Raw genomic sequence first — 17,620 nt, forward strand, 5'->3', positions numbered from 1 at the left:
ACCAAAACGTAAAAGTATTCCATACTACGAGTAAAAGTGTTTTAACAGGCTAAATGTACTCAAAAGTCAAAGTAGTATTCAATCTGCATAAAACTACATCTGTCAAGGTATGTTATTGGATAATATTCACTACCTTATAAGGTGATGAGATATAACATTGAATTATATTTTGTAATCTGATTTTATAAGAGTCATTTTATGTAACTGTCAGATAAATGCAAGTAAAGTTATTTTCTCGGGTGTTTAATGTATGTGTTACTGTTTACCGTCGGAACTGATATTTCATGTCGGAACCAAAGTATCTGGTTCTTGTATCCCCTGCACACGATCTGACACAGTTGCCAAGTAACCTCTGCAGCGGGCGGCTGCCGCATAGCCGGATGCTGCTAGTGAACAACACAACAAACTGTGCCCTTTCACACCCACAACTTAAATAAAGCAGGATGGACGAAGGCTCCGAGTTATCTCTGACCATCGCTCAGATCGTGCAGCGGCTGAAGGGAAGCCATTTACACTCACAGATAGAGAGGCAAGCCAAAGTGAGTGAGCTAACGAGCTAGCATGTGGCTAACGAGCAGGTTGTTGTGCACCTCAAAGTGTCGTAAACAGTTGCATTTGTACTTCTTCTTACAAGTTGCAAAACGGATACAATTTCTAACTTTATTTCCCCTAATGTTGTGTAGGAATGTTTGCATCAACCTGAAATAAAATTGGAGTCCCTTAAAGAGGACGTACGCAGTTTTCTCAAAACATCAGGTGGGTGTATTCTCATATTTCTGTCTTCTCCTTTCCTCATACAATGCAATAAATATATGATGTAACAATAATAAATAACCTTTTTTTTCCTTGTGTTGCAGGCTGGGAAAGGCAGCTACAGAATGCAGTATACAGAGAACTGCATGTGTAAGTTACATTCAGTTTTTAAGTGTTTTTTGTGTGACATGCACCTGTATCTATACACACACCTGTTAGGAGCTACTCTGATGATTGTGGTTTGCAATTAGCCCTTCCATAACTTTAATATGCCTTTTTTTATTACAATTTCTAAAAACAGAAAGACCAATATTTTGTTGTTGTTGTGTACTTTCACGATTCACACTATTTCCAACAAGTCTCAAACGTGGAGAAATCCCTCATTTAAATCAGGGTAACGTTTAGTTTTTTTTGGTCACCTGCCATTTTGGTCATGCACTTTTGAGTATGTTTTTTGACTGATGAAGTATTTTATTCTCTAGATGAGATACGGAAGCTGATCAAACGTTTGCCGCAGCTCAATTGCAGCATCTTCGTGAAAACCTGTGCCAAATAGTGTCTGAGAAAACACAGATTTATTCTGTGTGTTTCGAGTTTTTAATCACTGGGGTTGTTTTGGGGAAGAGATCATTTTAACAAGCGCAACCAGCCCCGCTGGGTAATTGACTATTAACAGCTTATAAATGTTTATTTAATTTATTTTATAGGATTTTCTCCATCTGATTGTGGTTTTTATGATCGGTGTGCTGGCAGCATGCATTTTAATTGCCAAGCATCTCACTAGTGTAAGATTAGGATAGAGCTCACTGGGTAAACATGCTGTTCGTTTACAGTTATGATTAAAGTAGATCATTTGGTTGCAAAGTGCACATTTTTGTGCACATATTTTGACCTCAATTTGTTATTTTCTCATTTCCCATCAGTATTATTAGCGTCATTACTCGCATCACTCGGCTATTTTGGCAAACAAACACTGGAATTATGTCGATAAGAGATTGTAAAACAAGTTTAGTACTCCACAATAATCCAGATTTATGGCCTTTTAGTTCCCTTTCATAATCTTTATTAGAGCAATTGAGCCGGAAAACTCTTTAAACTGGAATAAACAGCTTTGAAAAGTGTTCCTCGACTGCTCTCCTTTACCTTTTGAGGGCAACAAGCACTCGTCGCTCTCTTGAGGCTCAGACTGAGAGTTAGCACTCCTAATGCTTTGCTTTTAAAGGATGACATATGACTTTGACTAATGCCTCGTCCTTTTGGCCATTAGTCAGCCATATGTGCTCTTATCGGTGGTTAGGTTTAAGGTTGTTTAATGCTCTAAGACCTTGAGTCATTCAATAAACTAAAGCATGCTTAGAGGGGGAAAGACTGGAGATGACTCATCCGAGCCTATTGAGCCGGGCGCTAATGGTGCCTGTTTTAAAGGTAATGTTTTCTACCTTTTTGTTTGACACCTTACCTGTGGCATCTTATGTATTAACTCAATGAAATGTTCTGCTTTTACACTCTTCGCCCCCTCCCGGTTTGTTTACTCTAGCCAGTTGCCCCCCAGCCACCCGGCTGCCCCTCCTGAACATCTCAAAGAGCCGCTCGCTTACATGCGCAAAGCTCAGGTCAGCCTGTCTCCTCTTATCTGCATCACTCCCTCTTCCTCAACATGTCCTTTCTCCTGCTGATATCAAAGACGCAGCCTCTCCTCTTGGTGTCTGAAGCCCAGTGTTTCTGAATGTGTGTGTGTGTGCTCTCTTCCACAGGCGAGCTGGGAGAAGCGTGTCCTCAAAAGCCTGAACAGCATGAGCACAGAGCTCGGAGTGCCTCTGGCTCGCATGGTAGCTCAAATATTGTACAATAACAACTGCATCTTAAACCTGTATAGCAATGCTTCTGTAGCTAGACTGATCCTGAGTCTTTTTATTACTTGCCTCTGTGTTCTTATGTATGAGCACGTTACTCCGATGTGACATTTTCAACTTGTGTTTTGTTTGCTGAGATCCTCTCTTTCCCGCCCACTCCCCAGAGGCCCGCAGCGGAGCAGAAGGAGCTGAGCAACAAATGGAACGAGATGGGCACGGATGAACCAGGTCTGCAGACGTTACCCAGGGGTTTGGCCCTGAGCAATCTGCCTTTTATGAAAGATTAGTGTTGATGCGTCTGTGCGCTGGAGCATCAGTCAGACGCTGCTGTATTTAGCATCAGATTAACACGTCTTTAAACCACTGCAATGTTTCCCTTTGTAACCAGTATTCACCGAGAGGAGATTAAGGCAGCATGATATAAAAAAATAAAATAATCAACTGCGATTATTTTTTAACTGATATTGCAACAATGATAATATTTGCGGTCATTTTAAAATTATTCACATTATAATTGAAAAACACATTTACATTTTTTTTTGTGGATATTCTAAAAATGTCTGCAACAAATAAGGAGATTTGTTTTTGTCTGTAGGTTACCATGTATAAGCTTCTCTGCGGCACCACACCATTTCATTCTGAATGATATTCTCACACAATTTGCCTTAACAAAACATGCCCTTACTGCGATTTGGATAGTTCACCAACCCACATTGCGTTTCTTTGGTTTAAAAAAATCATTTATTTTGCAGTCTGCATCACTGGGATATTATATATTCTGGTGTTCTGTCTCCACTGGCCTCGAAGGTCAAAACCACATCCTCCGTGCTGCCATGAATCACACCACTTATTATTAGCCCCCTAGCTGCTTCCGTGCATAATGTCATTGTCGTCCTCCCAGCTTAAATATTTAGTATTATTGAGCATTTTGTCTCAGACACATCTAAGCTCTCACTGTGAAAACCTCTCAATGAACCAAACCATTTGCACTTCAAGCCGGCACATTTGGAGAGAACACGGTAACCCTGTTTCCTAACAATGCTATCACAGCTCACTGCTCATATAATAACATTTAGGATGTGCCGTCCCCCGACTATAAACACTTTGGACTGCGAGTATAGAAACTGTCCAGACTCCTCGGACGGAGATAACACGCAGCACCCCTCCTTCCGTCCAAACCTTAACATGCCCTCATTCTGGGGGATGACACAGCACTTACATTTACTGCCACGCTCCGAAGAAGTCCCACTTAGAGCGGGATGAGTGTGCCTCAGCTTTCCTGTGCTGTCCTTTTGACTTGAGTAGTTGAGTCACAAATGCATGCTGAACTATGTGCAAGTTCAAGTTGACTACATGGACCTAATGGTTGGATTCTTTTGTGTAGTCTAGGTTTAACAGCTGCTAAACCTCTTCTGGAATAGCACATGTAAACACTGTGTGGAAGTACCACTTACAAAGTGTCCTTTTTACAGTAATGTATTGCAGAGATGCGTTAACGTCATTGTGTCTCTACAGATTTAACGAGCGTCAGGCCTGTATATGCCCCTAAAGACTTCCTGGAGGTAGGCAGTGTAATTCATTTCAAACTGCAATTTGAAGAAAGAAAAAAGGATAAGACATGTTTGCTTTCTACACAGGTGTTAATCAGCTTGAGGAACCCAAATCATGACGGCAGCGAGGATGTGGGAGTCAGGAGCCACTGGGGTCTCATCCAGGTTCCCCTCAATGTCCGGGACATCCCACAGCTGGTAGGGGGGCCGTGGTATCACTGTGATGTTTCTGTCTTTCTGCGGATGGTTTGTCCATACCTGACCTCATGAGATGAATGCATATAACAGCCAGTACATCCCAGTAAGCTGCCCCATGAACAGCACACAGGTTTTGAAATCGGTTATGTGATTTTCTTTATCTCTTTCGACTCTCAGAGACAGGCCTACTCAGAGCTGAACCTGACCTCAGGGCAGTTGGGGATTGATGACCATGCACACATCCATCCAGGTATCCACAAAAGAGCAAACCCACTCCTTTACGCACCATCAGAGTTAAAGGAAGAGTTTTTTGGGGAGATACTCTCAATTACTTTCTTTGCAAGAGTTCAAATAGGAAATTGATGCTTGACAACAATCCTTGGTTTGTTATTTTTGCTGGAGCCAGTGACTAGCCTAGCTTAGCTTAGCATAACGACTGGAAAAGGGTGAACAGCTAGACTGTCTCTGTAAATTAAGCCAAGCAGCTGCTGGTTTTCAGAAACAGACCCTAGATGGGGGATTGATCTTCTCCTGTAACTCTTTGCAAGCAACCAAACGGCCACATTTCCTAAATTGTTAAACGATTCCTTAAATCATCCAGCTAGTTCAACGTTTTTTGTCACCACGACACGTGACGTTGCATGCAAGACCTTCGTGTCATAGCTGAATAATTTCCAGCTGAGAATGTTTTGGATGTTTGGCAGCTTTAATGGCTATTTAACCTTTCAGCTGACTTTTCATCCTGTCAAATATGTGCCATATATGATTGGTAATAAAGACATGTAACAGATCCATTCAGCAGCTTGTTAATATCCAAAGCATATTTTAATCTAGCAGTAATTATCCAGAGTAACACAAATAAATGTGTTTACCTAATGCCCCCTGTGGTTTAATGGTGTGTTTAGCGTCTGGCCTCCGCTGTGCCACGCGGCTGTATGGGTCTTCTCAAACAATATCTTTCTTGAGTCCAGATATTTACATTTTTACAGCCTGGTGTTTAGGCTTTAAATAGAATCCCATCCAGCGTCTCTGTGTTTGTAAATCAAAGAGATAACGTTAGTTTAAAAAACGGTGTCGCGACCAAGACATTATTTATGTACCTGTTTTGTTCTGTCTTTCTTTATCCCTCTGCAGACATGTTTGAAAACGAGTATGTTCAAATCGGGAAAAAAGGTCAGTGTTTGTTTGAAATAGTTTCTAAGTATATATCTGTTCTGTGGTCGTATTTCTTGGTTATGGGCATTCTTATTGTTGGATTAAGGTGCACAAATGTGGGACAATTCCTTTTGAAAATACTACAGCTGCACGATCCAGAGGCTACAAGGAGTGTCATACATATTACTGATTTAGTCAATATTTACTCTCTGCAACACAATATTAAGCAGAGGAAGGAACCGTAGTCTACATTTGCAGCCTGGGGTTTTGTGTTTTATATCCGTACCGTTACAGATCTGGTTTTATTTTTACATGAAAGAGTCTTTTTTTGAGAGATCAGTATCAACAAATCTAATTATATCCACTCTGAACCACTTTTTAAAAGAATACAACCCACAAGAGAGAAGGGAACACTTTTATAGACTTTTTATCTCCAGGCTTTTTATCTTCAGGCTGGATTATTGCAAGTCCCTTTTTATCAGGCTGTCCAAACTCATCATTAAAGACCCTTCAATTCATACAAAATGCTGCAGCACGGCTTTTAACAGGAACAAAGACGATGGACCACATCACTCCTGTTTTAGCAGCATTGCACTGGCTACCAGTTAAGTCCAGGATTGATTTAAAAATACTTTTACTCGCAAACAAAGCGCTAAATCCCAAAGCCCTCACCCTGTTCCAGTCCCGCCTCAAAACCCACCTCTTCAACTCTGTATCCATAAGCCCCCCCCCCCCCTCTCAACCAACTTCCTCCTGACTGCTTTTCTGTTTTGTTTTGTTTCTTTGTTTATTTTTGGCTTTGTTTTTGTTTTGTTTGTCTACCCTCCCTCCCAAATGTAAAGCGTCTTTGGGTTCAAGAAAAGCGCCAGAGAAAATACATTTATTATTATTATTATAAATGGTCAGGGACCATCCTACCTACAGGATCTTGTAATCTCCTATTGCCCCTCTAGGGCATTAAGATCCCAGAGTCTGTTGGTGGTTCCCAGAGTCCACAAAAAAAGGTCAGGTGCAGAGCTTTCAGCTACCAAGCCCCGTTCCTCTGGAATCAACTTCCAGTGACGATTAGGCAGGCAGACAGTGTCCACACATTTAAGAGTAGGTTAAAGACTTTCCTCTTTAGTACAGCGTACAGTTAAGACTGGGTTCAAACCCCCTTTTATACATCCTCATGGACCCTTCGTTTTATGGAATTGTATTTATTGTACTCTGTATTTGTGTCATTGTGTTGTGTTTCTTTTTAAATTGGTATTTTCACATTGATCTTATAAGATACGTTTGTTGTTTTTACATTGTTTTACATTCCCAATTGTGTTTGTTGACTTGTGAAGCCCTCTGAGACAAATAGGATTTGTGATTTTGGGCTATATAAATAAACTTGAATTGAAATAGACACTGCTCTAAGAAGCTGTGAAGATATATAACATTTGATCATATATACAGAGTTTGAAATCCAGTATATTAAGAAATATCTGTTGGAGTTTAACAGAAAATCCCCAATGTGAACTTAATGACTCCCTTAGGTGCAGTAATCAGCTCACGAGACACTTCACCTCTTATCTCATCGCTCTGCCATGAACCCAGTGTCAACAGCCACCTTATTATGGACACCAATCAGACATCAATCGACAACAACTTAAAAAAAACACAATCTGCTCTGAATACTCATCCTGCCACAAGCCCTGGTTCACTAATTCCCCCCTGGTTGGCTGCGAGCTGCGAGTCGTGCTCCAGGCCAAGTGTTAAGTGCACTCAAATATGAAATGTAAGAGTTTAGCAGTGCGTTGGTTTATGTTATGACTGGCCAGCACCTTCACTCAAGGGCTGTGTGCTTTCTGGCTCCTGCCACAACAGAGATTTAGGGTTGAATGGAGACGTGGGAGAGGTTGTTTCCAGCGTTTGTCTGAGTGTTTTTAGGAAAGTTATTTTTGTTTATACATTTTCAGAGGGAGGGAATGAATTAGTGACTGTAGATGTGACCGTAGCTTGCCCACTTTTTCAGATGAATCATTGTCGTGACATTTTGTAGACAGTCATCTTCATAAGTTATTGAATTGTTTTTTGGATGGATCAAAGTTTCTGTTAAAATATATGTTTTGTTTTTCTTCTAATGGATTTACATGTAATCCTTTCCAAAACAAACCTCTTAACCGCTGCAGGGTTGTTTTTGTTGTTGTCGTGCGGTTATTCAAGACTCACAGGTGTTCAGTTTCCCAGCAGCTGTGTGTACAGATTATGTCACTCTGACAGAAAATCTAGAGGCTCTCTAATGTTGGGCACATATACTAAAGTCTAGTGAATAAATGAAATTCATAATAATCGACTTGATGTAATTTAATTGAACTCTTAATATATTTTTGTGTTTTATATTTTTAATTTATTGAATTAAATTGACTTTTTGAATTGCAATTAATTTAACATGATTAATTTGATATAATGTAATACATTTTATTTAAATTAAATGTGAGTTATTTGGTTTTATTTAACTACCGGTAGTTTATTTCAACTGAATTATCAATACATATTCAAAAGTATTGCAATGAATTAAAATCAATTCAACATAATGAATTGTATGCAGTTTAATTTAATGATTTTAATTTAATTTAATTTCAAACCTTTATTTAACGAGATTGGTCCCATTGAGATCATAGTAGATCTCTTTTTCAAGGGAGACCTGCAGCAAATAGGTTCCACATGAAACATAAAACAATAAAGGACATCATACATTATATTTACAGGATACATTTACATAGTTATAGACATTTACAAGTGCCCATAGTAATAGCTGCTTGCAACTCTCTGTGTTATCAGAGAGCAGATATAATACGGGAGTTTACCCAACAAAGCTTTATAAATAAACGTGTACCAATGACTGAGCCTCTTACAGTAAGTGATGGCAAACCTGCCTTGGCATACAGGGTACAGTGATGAGTAAGTGCTTTACAATTTGTGACAAATCTCAGTGCGCTGTGATAGGCGGCATCTAACTTGTTCAGGCAATAGGCAGGTGCATTCATATACAACAAATCACCATAGTCCAGCACAGGTAAAAAGGTCACAGTGACTAGCCTTTTCCTGGCCTCAAAAGAGAAACAGGACTTGTTTCTGAAAAAGAAACCTAGCCCTCAGCCTTTTAAGCAGGTTATTGACATGAAGTTTAAAAGTAAGACAATCATCAAGCCAGATACCAAGGTATTTATAACAGGTAACCACTTCAAGTACTTGTCCTGGCATAGTAACAATATCCAAAACAGGCTCTGGTGTCTTTTTAGCTTTAGAAAAGAGCATTACCTTGGTTTTATCAACATTTAAAAGAAGCTTAAGCTCAGAGAGCTGAGTCTGAATAATGTTAAAAACAGCCTGTAATTTAACACCAGCCTCCTTAATGGAGGGACCTGCACAGTACATCACGGTATCATCAGCATAAAAATGAAAAGTAGCTTCATTCACATTTTCACCTAAACTGATGATATATATGGAGAATAAAAGTGGACCTAAAACTGAACCTTGAGGAACACCATTAGCAATGTTCAACCACTCAGAAGTGAGCCCATCAAAGTGAACACATTGGGACCTTTCAGAGAGGTAGTTCACAAACCACCCCACTGCATGGCTGGATATGCCTATACTGGCTAGCCTCTGCTTTAAAATGCGATGATCGACGGTATCAAACCCTTTGGAAAGGTCAATGAATAGAGCTGCACAACTCTGCTTATTATCTACTTGCTGCTTATTATGATTTATTTAATTGTAATTACCTTTGTTTGAGTAACTTTGACTCTATTATATTAGATAATAAATTACTAAAACTGGGCATGGAGGAAACATGTCTATCCATGACTTTCTCTCTAATGCCCCTTTTCCATTTCACTTGTTTTGGTTTTAACTCTTTGTCTCCTGTTGGTCCAGTGGTGTTGGAGCAGGACAGTGCGGCGGCGCAGCAGTACAGCCGGCAGGGCTGTCCCACCGGGCTGCGGGCCGACCTGTGGGCCCTCATCCTCAACTCTACCAACCAGCCTCAGGTACTGAATGCATCTCACACACACACACACACACACACACACACACACACACACACACACACACACACACACACACACACACACACACACACACACATATACACACACACACGCACACACACGCACACACACACACACACACACACACACACACACACACACACACAGCTGAGTTGCACCCTGGTTGCAGCTGTTAGCTGTCAGGGTTTGTTGTGAGGCAGCAGTCACACAGCTGCAGAGATTCCCAAACTGCATGGTTACTACAAGGTGACCTTTTCACAGTTAACAATCAGTTATTTGGGAGAATGTAGTATTGTAATTGTTATCCTGGGATAAACACTGTAGAGTAAAACCCAGCAGAACCAACTGACCTGCAACATAATCTGTGTTTAACCCCCCCTCCTGTTTACCTTAGTTTTATCATAACTGTCACTTGTCCATTGTGAACAAATGCTAAGATAATCAAATGCTACCGATTTAGCACAGTTAGCCCAAACAGAGCAGCCTGTGTGGCAAAGAGTCTGTGGAGACGATAAAATAATGCTTGTGATGGGAGGAGGATTGATTTCTGAGGAAGAGTTACAGGGTCCTGACTGAGGTCTGGAGAGTGTTAGCATGGCTCTGGATCGAACAAGGCCAAACACATTAAACAGTCAGAGTTGACTTTGGACAGAATGTGTCAGCTTTCTTTGAGCTAAGACAAAAATAGAAAAAATAACAAAACCTGCTTTTTTAAATTGGAACAGGCTAGAGCTATTGTAATACACCAAAACAGTGAGGTTTTCTGTCTGTCATCTAATATGAGCCTAGCTTCCAAGTTGATATATATCAATTCCAAGTATTTTAGCAGAACTTCCTCTGATGCTGTCCATATTACCACAGTGGTTAAAAGTCTCACTCAGCTGTCAAAATGACCATCTCTGTTTCTGTTCTCCTCACATCCGCAGCACTGATTCGACCCGTCTCAGACCGGAGACACGTCTGAGTTTAGCCATGTGGTCGGAAACACGATACCCTTCCTTTAAGTTTGTTTGAATCCTCCTGTCACCGCTGTCCGATCACATAAACTTGATTTATCCACAAACACGGTGCTCTTTATATACCATCAGAGAACTGGAATTTCCCTTCTTCCAGAAAATATCATTACATGTATATGACCAGACCTCAATAAGAATAAACTCTCCATAAAAAATACAAACAGACAAATACAACGGGCACAATATCGAGTTCATATACAATATTAGAGAACACTTTTATATAACGGCTTGGTTGAGTCAGGAATGGGAAAACCCCTAAAAGCATTATAGGGCCTCTTTAAAAACATCAAAGTCAGACATTATAAGATTATCAAAAGTGTAAGGGAAACTTCTGCAGCAATGGAGAGTCAGGACTCAGAGAGACACGAGGAGAGTTGGAGCTTTGATGTCAAACACTGATGGATTATTACGAGTATCGGCCGGAGGATTCACATCACAAGTCACAGCAGCCAGAGGTTCTGACCGCCCGGGAGAGTTGCCACATCAATTCTCTCTCGATAGCTCTTCTTACTAGTTTACAGAGAGTTAATCAACATATTGGGGGAGATAACGTAAACATCTAGGAACACTGGAGATAGCCCCAACATCTGGAGACACTGAATCACTTGTCTGACTCTTAGGCTCGAAGCCAGCGTTCTCACAATCATAAACCATCTGTGACCGAGAGTTGAACTGGGAATAACAATATTATAGCTGGAGCAGCACATTCCTTAAAGGAGATAACAGACGTCAGGGTTGGTCATAAACGTCAAAGGGCAAAAAGGTTAGATATCTTAGGAGTAAAGGAGAATTATTCTCTAACAAAAAGAATATCCCAAAGCCGACGCATATTAAACAACTTTGTATTATATTATATTTTCCATAAGTTACTTCCCAAATAATAAACCTTGTTGGATCTGTGTGTTTCAGGATGTGATGTATTATGAACAGCTGACGGCTGGAGTCATACAGCACGACCTGCTGGTGGACAACCTCATCTATAAGGTACTTTAGGTTAACAAGCTGCACATATTTATTGAGTTATGTTTCTTTTCGAAGACTTTAGCTGGTATTCATAACATTGACTACATTTGAATGCCTGCCCAACAGGATGTGAAGCTCACCGCCAGCAATGACGACTACTACTTTGTGTTTGAGGACTTCCTCTATCAGGTAGAGTTCAGCTCCCGATCTCTCATTATTTTCCATACAAGTACACTTACCCTTGATAATGTTGTTTTAATGACTCTCTAGGACAGTGCTTCTCAAACTTTTTTCAGTAATGTACCCCCTTTGAAACATTTTCTCAGCCAAGTACCCCCTGACCGACCCGAACATTTTTGATCGAAAAAGCCTATACAAATAATTCCAATATAGTGATGTTCCCTCAGTGTGTGATTTATTGACTCCTTCATGCATGCATTACAACAAACTAAGGATATTTCATTTTATGCATGAAAAAAAATAACATAACGACATTTATTTTAAACTGATTTTTCCAAGGAGTTTTTCAACTGTAAGTAATATCTGACAAATTTGACATTTTTATATATTTTATATAAAATTGTGTTTTCTATTTAACTTATTGTACTAAGATTATTTTTGTAATCATGCATGGTATTTTTTTTTTTTGAATCTCACGTACCCCCTGCAGTACCCCAACGTACCCCTAGGGGTCCGCGTACCCCCATTTGAGAATCACTGCTCTAGGACATCAAATATCCATATAAATTAAGCATCAATCACCTTTTCCCAATGTATCCTATGTCAAACCAGTGATTGGTGTTAAATTACAAAAACTGTTCAAACTTTAGCGCTTTATTGTTTGTGTATGTAACATATAACCGAAAAAAAACACAATCTTTAATTACACAAATTCTTGGCCCTCAAATGTTTTTCACTATCACACATCCTCTGTTTTATTTATTTGATTGATTTATATACTGCATTGTCTTGTTCATGTTTCTTATGCTGGTGTTATGTATTGTGTATCTTGTTTTATATGTGTTTGTACGGCAACCTTGAGAGCCTTGAAAGGCGCCTATATAAAATAAATGAATTATTATTTACTAACCGTTAAAAAAATGTGGACTTCTTCAAATATTCAATATCACTTGCTAAGCAACAAATAAACCTCTCTATTCAACTGTAAGACATTTGGCATCCCCAATGAACTTGTTACTATCATGTAAATTCAATGTCACTGTAAAACTGCATTCCTCCCTACCTACAATGACGGATGGGCTTCTCTCGCGGTCACCTCTCTGTTTGCCTTTGGCGCTGATAGACGAGCATTTACTCGGCAACGGGATTATTCAGCAGCTGTTAACATGTCAAACTCTTTAGTAGCTGACCGAGGAACAAAGCCCTCATATCGTCTTCAATATTGACTCGTGATAAACTCTCTAGGCAGTGAAACATTAAACATTAAAGAAGTGTGGCTGTTTTTATCGTAACGATTCATTAATACATTTTCTTTTAGTGACTGAAAAAGAAACTCAAGATGTCATGGCGCAGTTATATTAGATGATCCTATTTCCTGTAAGACCCTGAAAGAGCAGGTGCTTCCCAGTATACAATCTTTGAAAAGCAGATAAAAACCTACCAGCTCATTTGCTGTCATTGTGAGGAGTCTCCTAAGCAGAGATGATTTCCCCTCAGATGCACTTCATGGGAAGTGGACAGGGAAAAAGTAATAGTTTCTCAGAAATTGGACTGTAATGGTAAGAGCTTCAACGTCACTTTGGGAAATAAGCAGTACCTCGGGGCTCAGTACATCCTGAACAGTGGCTCTTATAGATTTCAAAGTAAGGCCATCACAGAGCAAAATAAAGTGCGATAACCACTGCCTCTTATTTCCCCGGTCGTCAGGCAAAGATGATATCCATATTGTGTCTAATCCCAAACCTGTGTGTTCCCAGGTGTTGCTGTGTTTCTCCAGAGACACCGCCGTCTTGGAGCACTTCAAGTACAACAGCGCTACTCCTCCCAAGTCCTTCATCCAGGGTGAGATGATGCGCCCTTCACCGAGGACACACACACACACACCCACACACACCCACACACACACACACACACACACACACACACACACACACACACACACACACACACACACACACACACACACACACACACACACACACACACACAACAATACACTGTGTTGTAGGTCTTGCTTATGGATTGATCTGTGTGTGTCTAACAGGGAAAGGAGAAGATGAAGAGAGTGCTGTTGTTTATCCTCCCAACGGTGAGTTTGCAACTTCAGACTAATTCGTTTTTATAGGAAACAATAAAACCACATTAAAAAAATTAAAATTCACATGAAGTTTTTTATCATCAGTGACATTTTCTGTACAAAGACTAAAATAAATGCAATTTTTCTAGATTGACGACAGTTCATATTTATTTATAATAACTGCACTATCTTATTCACACAGGTGTTATCCCTTTCCATGGGTTTTCAATGTATGGTGAGTGTATTTTGCACCTCTTATTTATTACACTCACTTACAAGAGCAACATATAACAGTGTGTGTCTGTGTGGTCCCACAGTGGCACCTTTGTGTTTCCTGTACAACGAGCCTTCGAAGCTGTACAGTGTTTTCAGGGAAATGTACAGCCGCTACTTCTTCAGACTGCACTCCATCTCCTCCTCTCCCTCGGTAAGCTCTCTGCTAACCCGTCTTTTATATAACTAAACAAAACACTTCTGTTTATATCTACTGTCACTGAACACATGTGCTCCTGCAGGGGGTTGTGTCTCTGTGCCTGCAGTTCGAGCGGCTGCTGCAGACCCACCTGCCTCAGCTCTTCTACCACCTGAGACAGATCGAGGCGCAACCGTGAGTACACTGCACTCTGCTTCATCCTCATCCTGTTATGTATTTGCCCTAATTTGTCTTTAAAGTGATGGACTTAACGACTAATGCATTCACACACAACAACTCCTCGTCAACTCAAAACAATGATTAAAGTGACCAAAAACCAACATTGTCAGGTCCATAATCCCCACATCTTGTTCCTTTCCACAGGCGCACAAGTTGGGCATAAAATATATGATGTTTTTTTTGTTGGTATTACCCTATTTGTGTTTTTCCATCCAGGTTCTTAAAGCTTAATCCTGTTTCTGTATTTAATATAGTGAAGAATCACATCCACCAGGTCTTGTTTCCGTAACGAGCTGCTGCCATCTTGTGGTGAATTGCTAGAATTACAACTTCCTAATGAACCTTCATAGAGCCTAAAGATGTGATGGTTTGTCCCTCAGGCTGCGTATTGCCTTTAAGTGGATGGTGAGGGCCTTTTCTGGCTATCTGTCCTCTGACCAGCTGCTCCTTCTCTGGGACCGGATCCTGGGGTACGACTCCCTGGAGGTGGTCGCAGGTAAGAGCTGTTGGCTGTACAATAACCTTCTGCTTCTCTTATGTCCCTCTATGTAAACCCCCTTTTCTCTGTTCCCCCCCCTTCTTTTCCCACTCCTCCACATCCTCCAGTCCTAGCAGCCGCTGTGTTCGCCTTCCGCGCCGAGAACCTGATGGAAGTGACGTCGCTGGCCTCAGCTGAGGTATGTCCATCTCGCAGCAGACCTGTGTGTGTGAAACTCCAGTCCTATCCCTGTCTCTCACATGCTCCTTGAAGGCTGTAAATAGCTGTTGATGATCAGCCAATAGCAGTAACCCAGTCTTCTGCATGCACATGTCTGAAAGAAATGGCTGGCTAGACACTTAAGCTTTCTTACCCCTTTAGCTTGATATCTTCATATAACCTCTGCTGAAGAAGATCAGACCTATTTAAAAAAAGGGGCTTCTATCTGCGCAGAACTGTGTTGATTACTTTGATACGGTCATAGGTCATACACACACCTATTAGCTCCTGCATGTCACTCACGCTGCTTTATTACACTCACGTTATTCTTGTGCATGCCAGCACGCAGTATGCTTCCATACTGGGGTCCCACTATCGTATGACTGATAGTAAACCATACGATGACTCGCCTCACTCCCACCCCCCCCCTGAGGGTGAGGGGGTTAAACTACATTATGACGCCTCGGCTGATTGGCTGCTCTAAGACGCTGGCCGGCACTTGCTTGCTCATTTACCACCTGCCCCAGCGGAGAGAAGATATAACATACTGCTCCTCGTCTTATATTTAGAACCTCATGCCTTGAAATATCAAACCCTTTCTCTTAACATGATAGGCTCCCTACATTTCATCTCCCCCGATTCCCAAAAGGACAGGGGTGGGGGAGCGGTGTGCTCTTAAGCATGGATTGTCGCTTCCCAAGGATCCGGCATCCTCATTATGCGTGTGTGCTGCTTTTTTGATATCCCGAAAAGGGGTCAAGATGTGCCTCGCCGCACCTTCTCGCGAGCTTAGATTGCTCTGGGCATGAGGGGCGGGAATTCAGAAATCTTATCTGTGTTTTTGTTTGACACGCACACTGCAGGCCGTCCTCGCCGACCTTTCCACTCTGAAGGTCATGCCGCTCATCCAGATCTTTCTATTCGCCACCGCCATCTGAGGAGAAAAACTGCGGGATGTGAGTCGCGGTACGTACGGTCAACGCCACGTGGAGCAATAAGGGACACTTTGAAACGCCACTTTGAAATGCCATGAGTGTTATATATCAAGACATCATGAAGGAAAACCCAAGCATCACACACCTCCTCTCGCACTAACAGCCAAACCCCTCTTTAGCATGGATGCACCCTAAATAGCGAATACCCGCTATCATGTCATTAGATGTTATACAGTATGTAAGTATAGCCTACAAGCCGCTAAGGTTAAGCTAACCTCCTGAAGCCATACGCCCTGCAGGACAGACGACCTCACAGCAGTGCTGGGATCAGCTGAGGAGCTCATTAGGAGTTGCATGAAGCAGTAATTGTGTTGCAAAAGGAGAACAACATCTCAAAAATCGGCGAATGAAGTGTTAATTAGCTCCTGTAATTTCCTCTGCTGGTTGTAACACTATTAGATACTGCTGTAGCTGATGAAGGAGCCGATTAGGCCTTAGCGTGCGGCAGTGTGGAGAGAGATAGTCAAATAAACTGGATTATATAACACTTATATGATTTAGAAGCTGCTGTGTGTACACTTTATTATATTTATGAAGCATATTACTGCTTAAGGGAAATGTATCTTATTTAATGATGATTTGTTTAAATCATGCATTTAATTCCTGAATATATATGCACCTATTTTGTACAGTTTTTTATTTGTTTTATTTAAATAAAATGTCTATATTATTTACAGTATTCTATGTAGGTCAATGCCAATGTCTTTTATCCCACACATCTTCACATCATGTATATTGCGACATAAAAAAACAATTAAAAAAAATATAAAATAAAGTTGTTGAATCGCTTCCTCTTGGTTATTAATTATTAATCCTTTGGCTGCTCAGACTTTGAAATGTTGGCAGCTTTTCAGTCCGTCCTGCTTCAGCACTTTGCTGCCTGACTTTCTTTGTATTGCTCCTTAATTGAAATGTTCTCCCAGCTTGTGTGACGGGGTAAATAATGGGGCAGGGTGTGCTGTATTTTGGAAGCTCGCCATAGGCATTTCTAAAGGAGTCTGAAATGCGAGTGGCAGGTATAGCAGCATCGAGGGTTCTTGACCTTCTGCCCCTCCTCCGCCCCACTCCCACATGTAGCATCTGCTCGATCCCTCCCCCGTTGTTGGCCGCCTTCCTCCCTGCAGGCTCGTATCGAATTATGCTGTTCTTCTCTTTCGTATCTCCCTCTCTCCCCGCTGCATCTGCCACCTGTTTACCAAAGACACCCATGGCTGGCTCTTTTATCAGGCCCCTCCTTTGGCCCCCAGAAGGCTGAGACGACCATTACCTGCTGCGTTGTTTACTCTCAGAGCCCCCTCCTGGTGGCTGACATGCTGCATTGCAGAGAGATGAGACTCCTGTCCTTCATCGCTCTGAGGTTAGCTAAAGGATTTCTTGTTGATAGTACAGAGAGCTTTAGCAACTATGAGGTTTCAACCATATCAAATGGAACACAACATAAACACAGCCCTGTGTAAAGCCTCTGGTTCACTTGTGTTTATACGGGTA

The 17,620-nt window shown here is 41.1% G+C and overlaps 1 protein-coding gene across 2 annotated transcripts; it reads left to right on the top strand.

The window, feature by feature from the left end:
• Positions 1-304: 304 nt before the first annotated feature.
• Positions 305-16,921, top strand: tbc1d19 (TBC1 domain family, member 19). 2 transcript variants are annotated; one of them, XR_004567971.1, is made up of 21 exons: positions 305-539; positions 684-756; positions 858-903; positions 2,291-2,366; positions 2,508-2,582; positions 2,771-2,834; positions 4,122-4,168; positions 4,244-4,354; positions 4,532-4,604; positions 5,489-5,527; positions 9,419-9,531; positions 11,478-11,552; positions 11,658-11,720; positions 13,469-13,553; positions 13,756-13,800; positions 13,991-14,018; positions 14,106-14,215; positions 14,304-14,395; positions 14,821-14,936; positions 15,047-15,117; positions 16,001-16,921. XR_004567971.1 is itself a non-coding variant. In XM_034205283.1 (21 exons), the coding sequence occupies exons 1-21, from the start codon at positions 444-446 to the stop codon at positions 16,073-16,075; spliced, it is 1,578 nt and encodes a 525-aa protein (XP_034061174.1). In that variant the 5' UTR covers positions 306-443; the 3' UTR covers positions 16,076-16,921. The 2 variants fall into 2 exon arrangements, 1 of the variants encoding a protein (XP_034061174.1); XM_034205283.1 differs by having other exon boundaries at positions 306-539; positions 13,991-14,023.
• The last annotated feature ends 699 nt before the right edge of the window (positions 16,922-17,620 follow it).

Source organism: Gymnodraco acuticeps, unplaced genomic scaffold (assembly GCF_902827175.1).
Source record: "Gymnodraco acuticeps unplaced genomic scaffold, fGymAcu1.1, whole genome shotgun sequence".
NCBI classification, from domain to species: Eukaryota; Metazoa; Chordata; class Actinopteri; order Perciformes; family Bathydraconidae; genus Gymnodraco; species Gymnodraco acuticeps.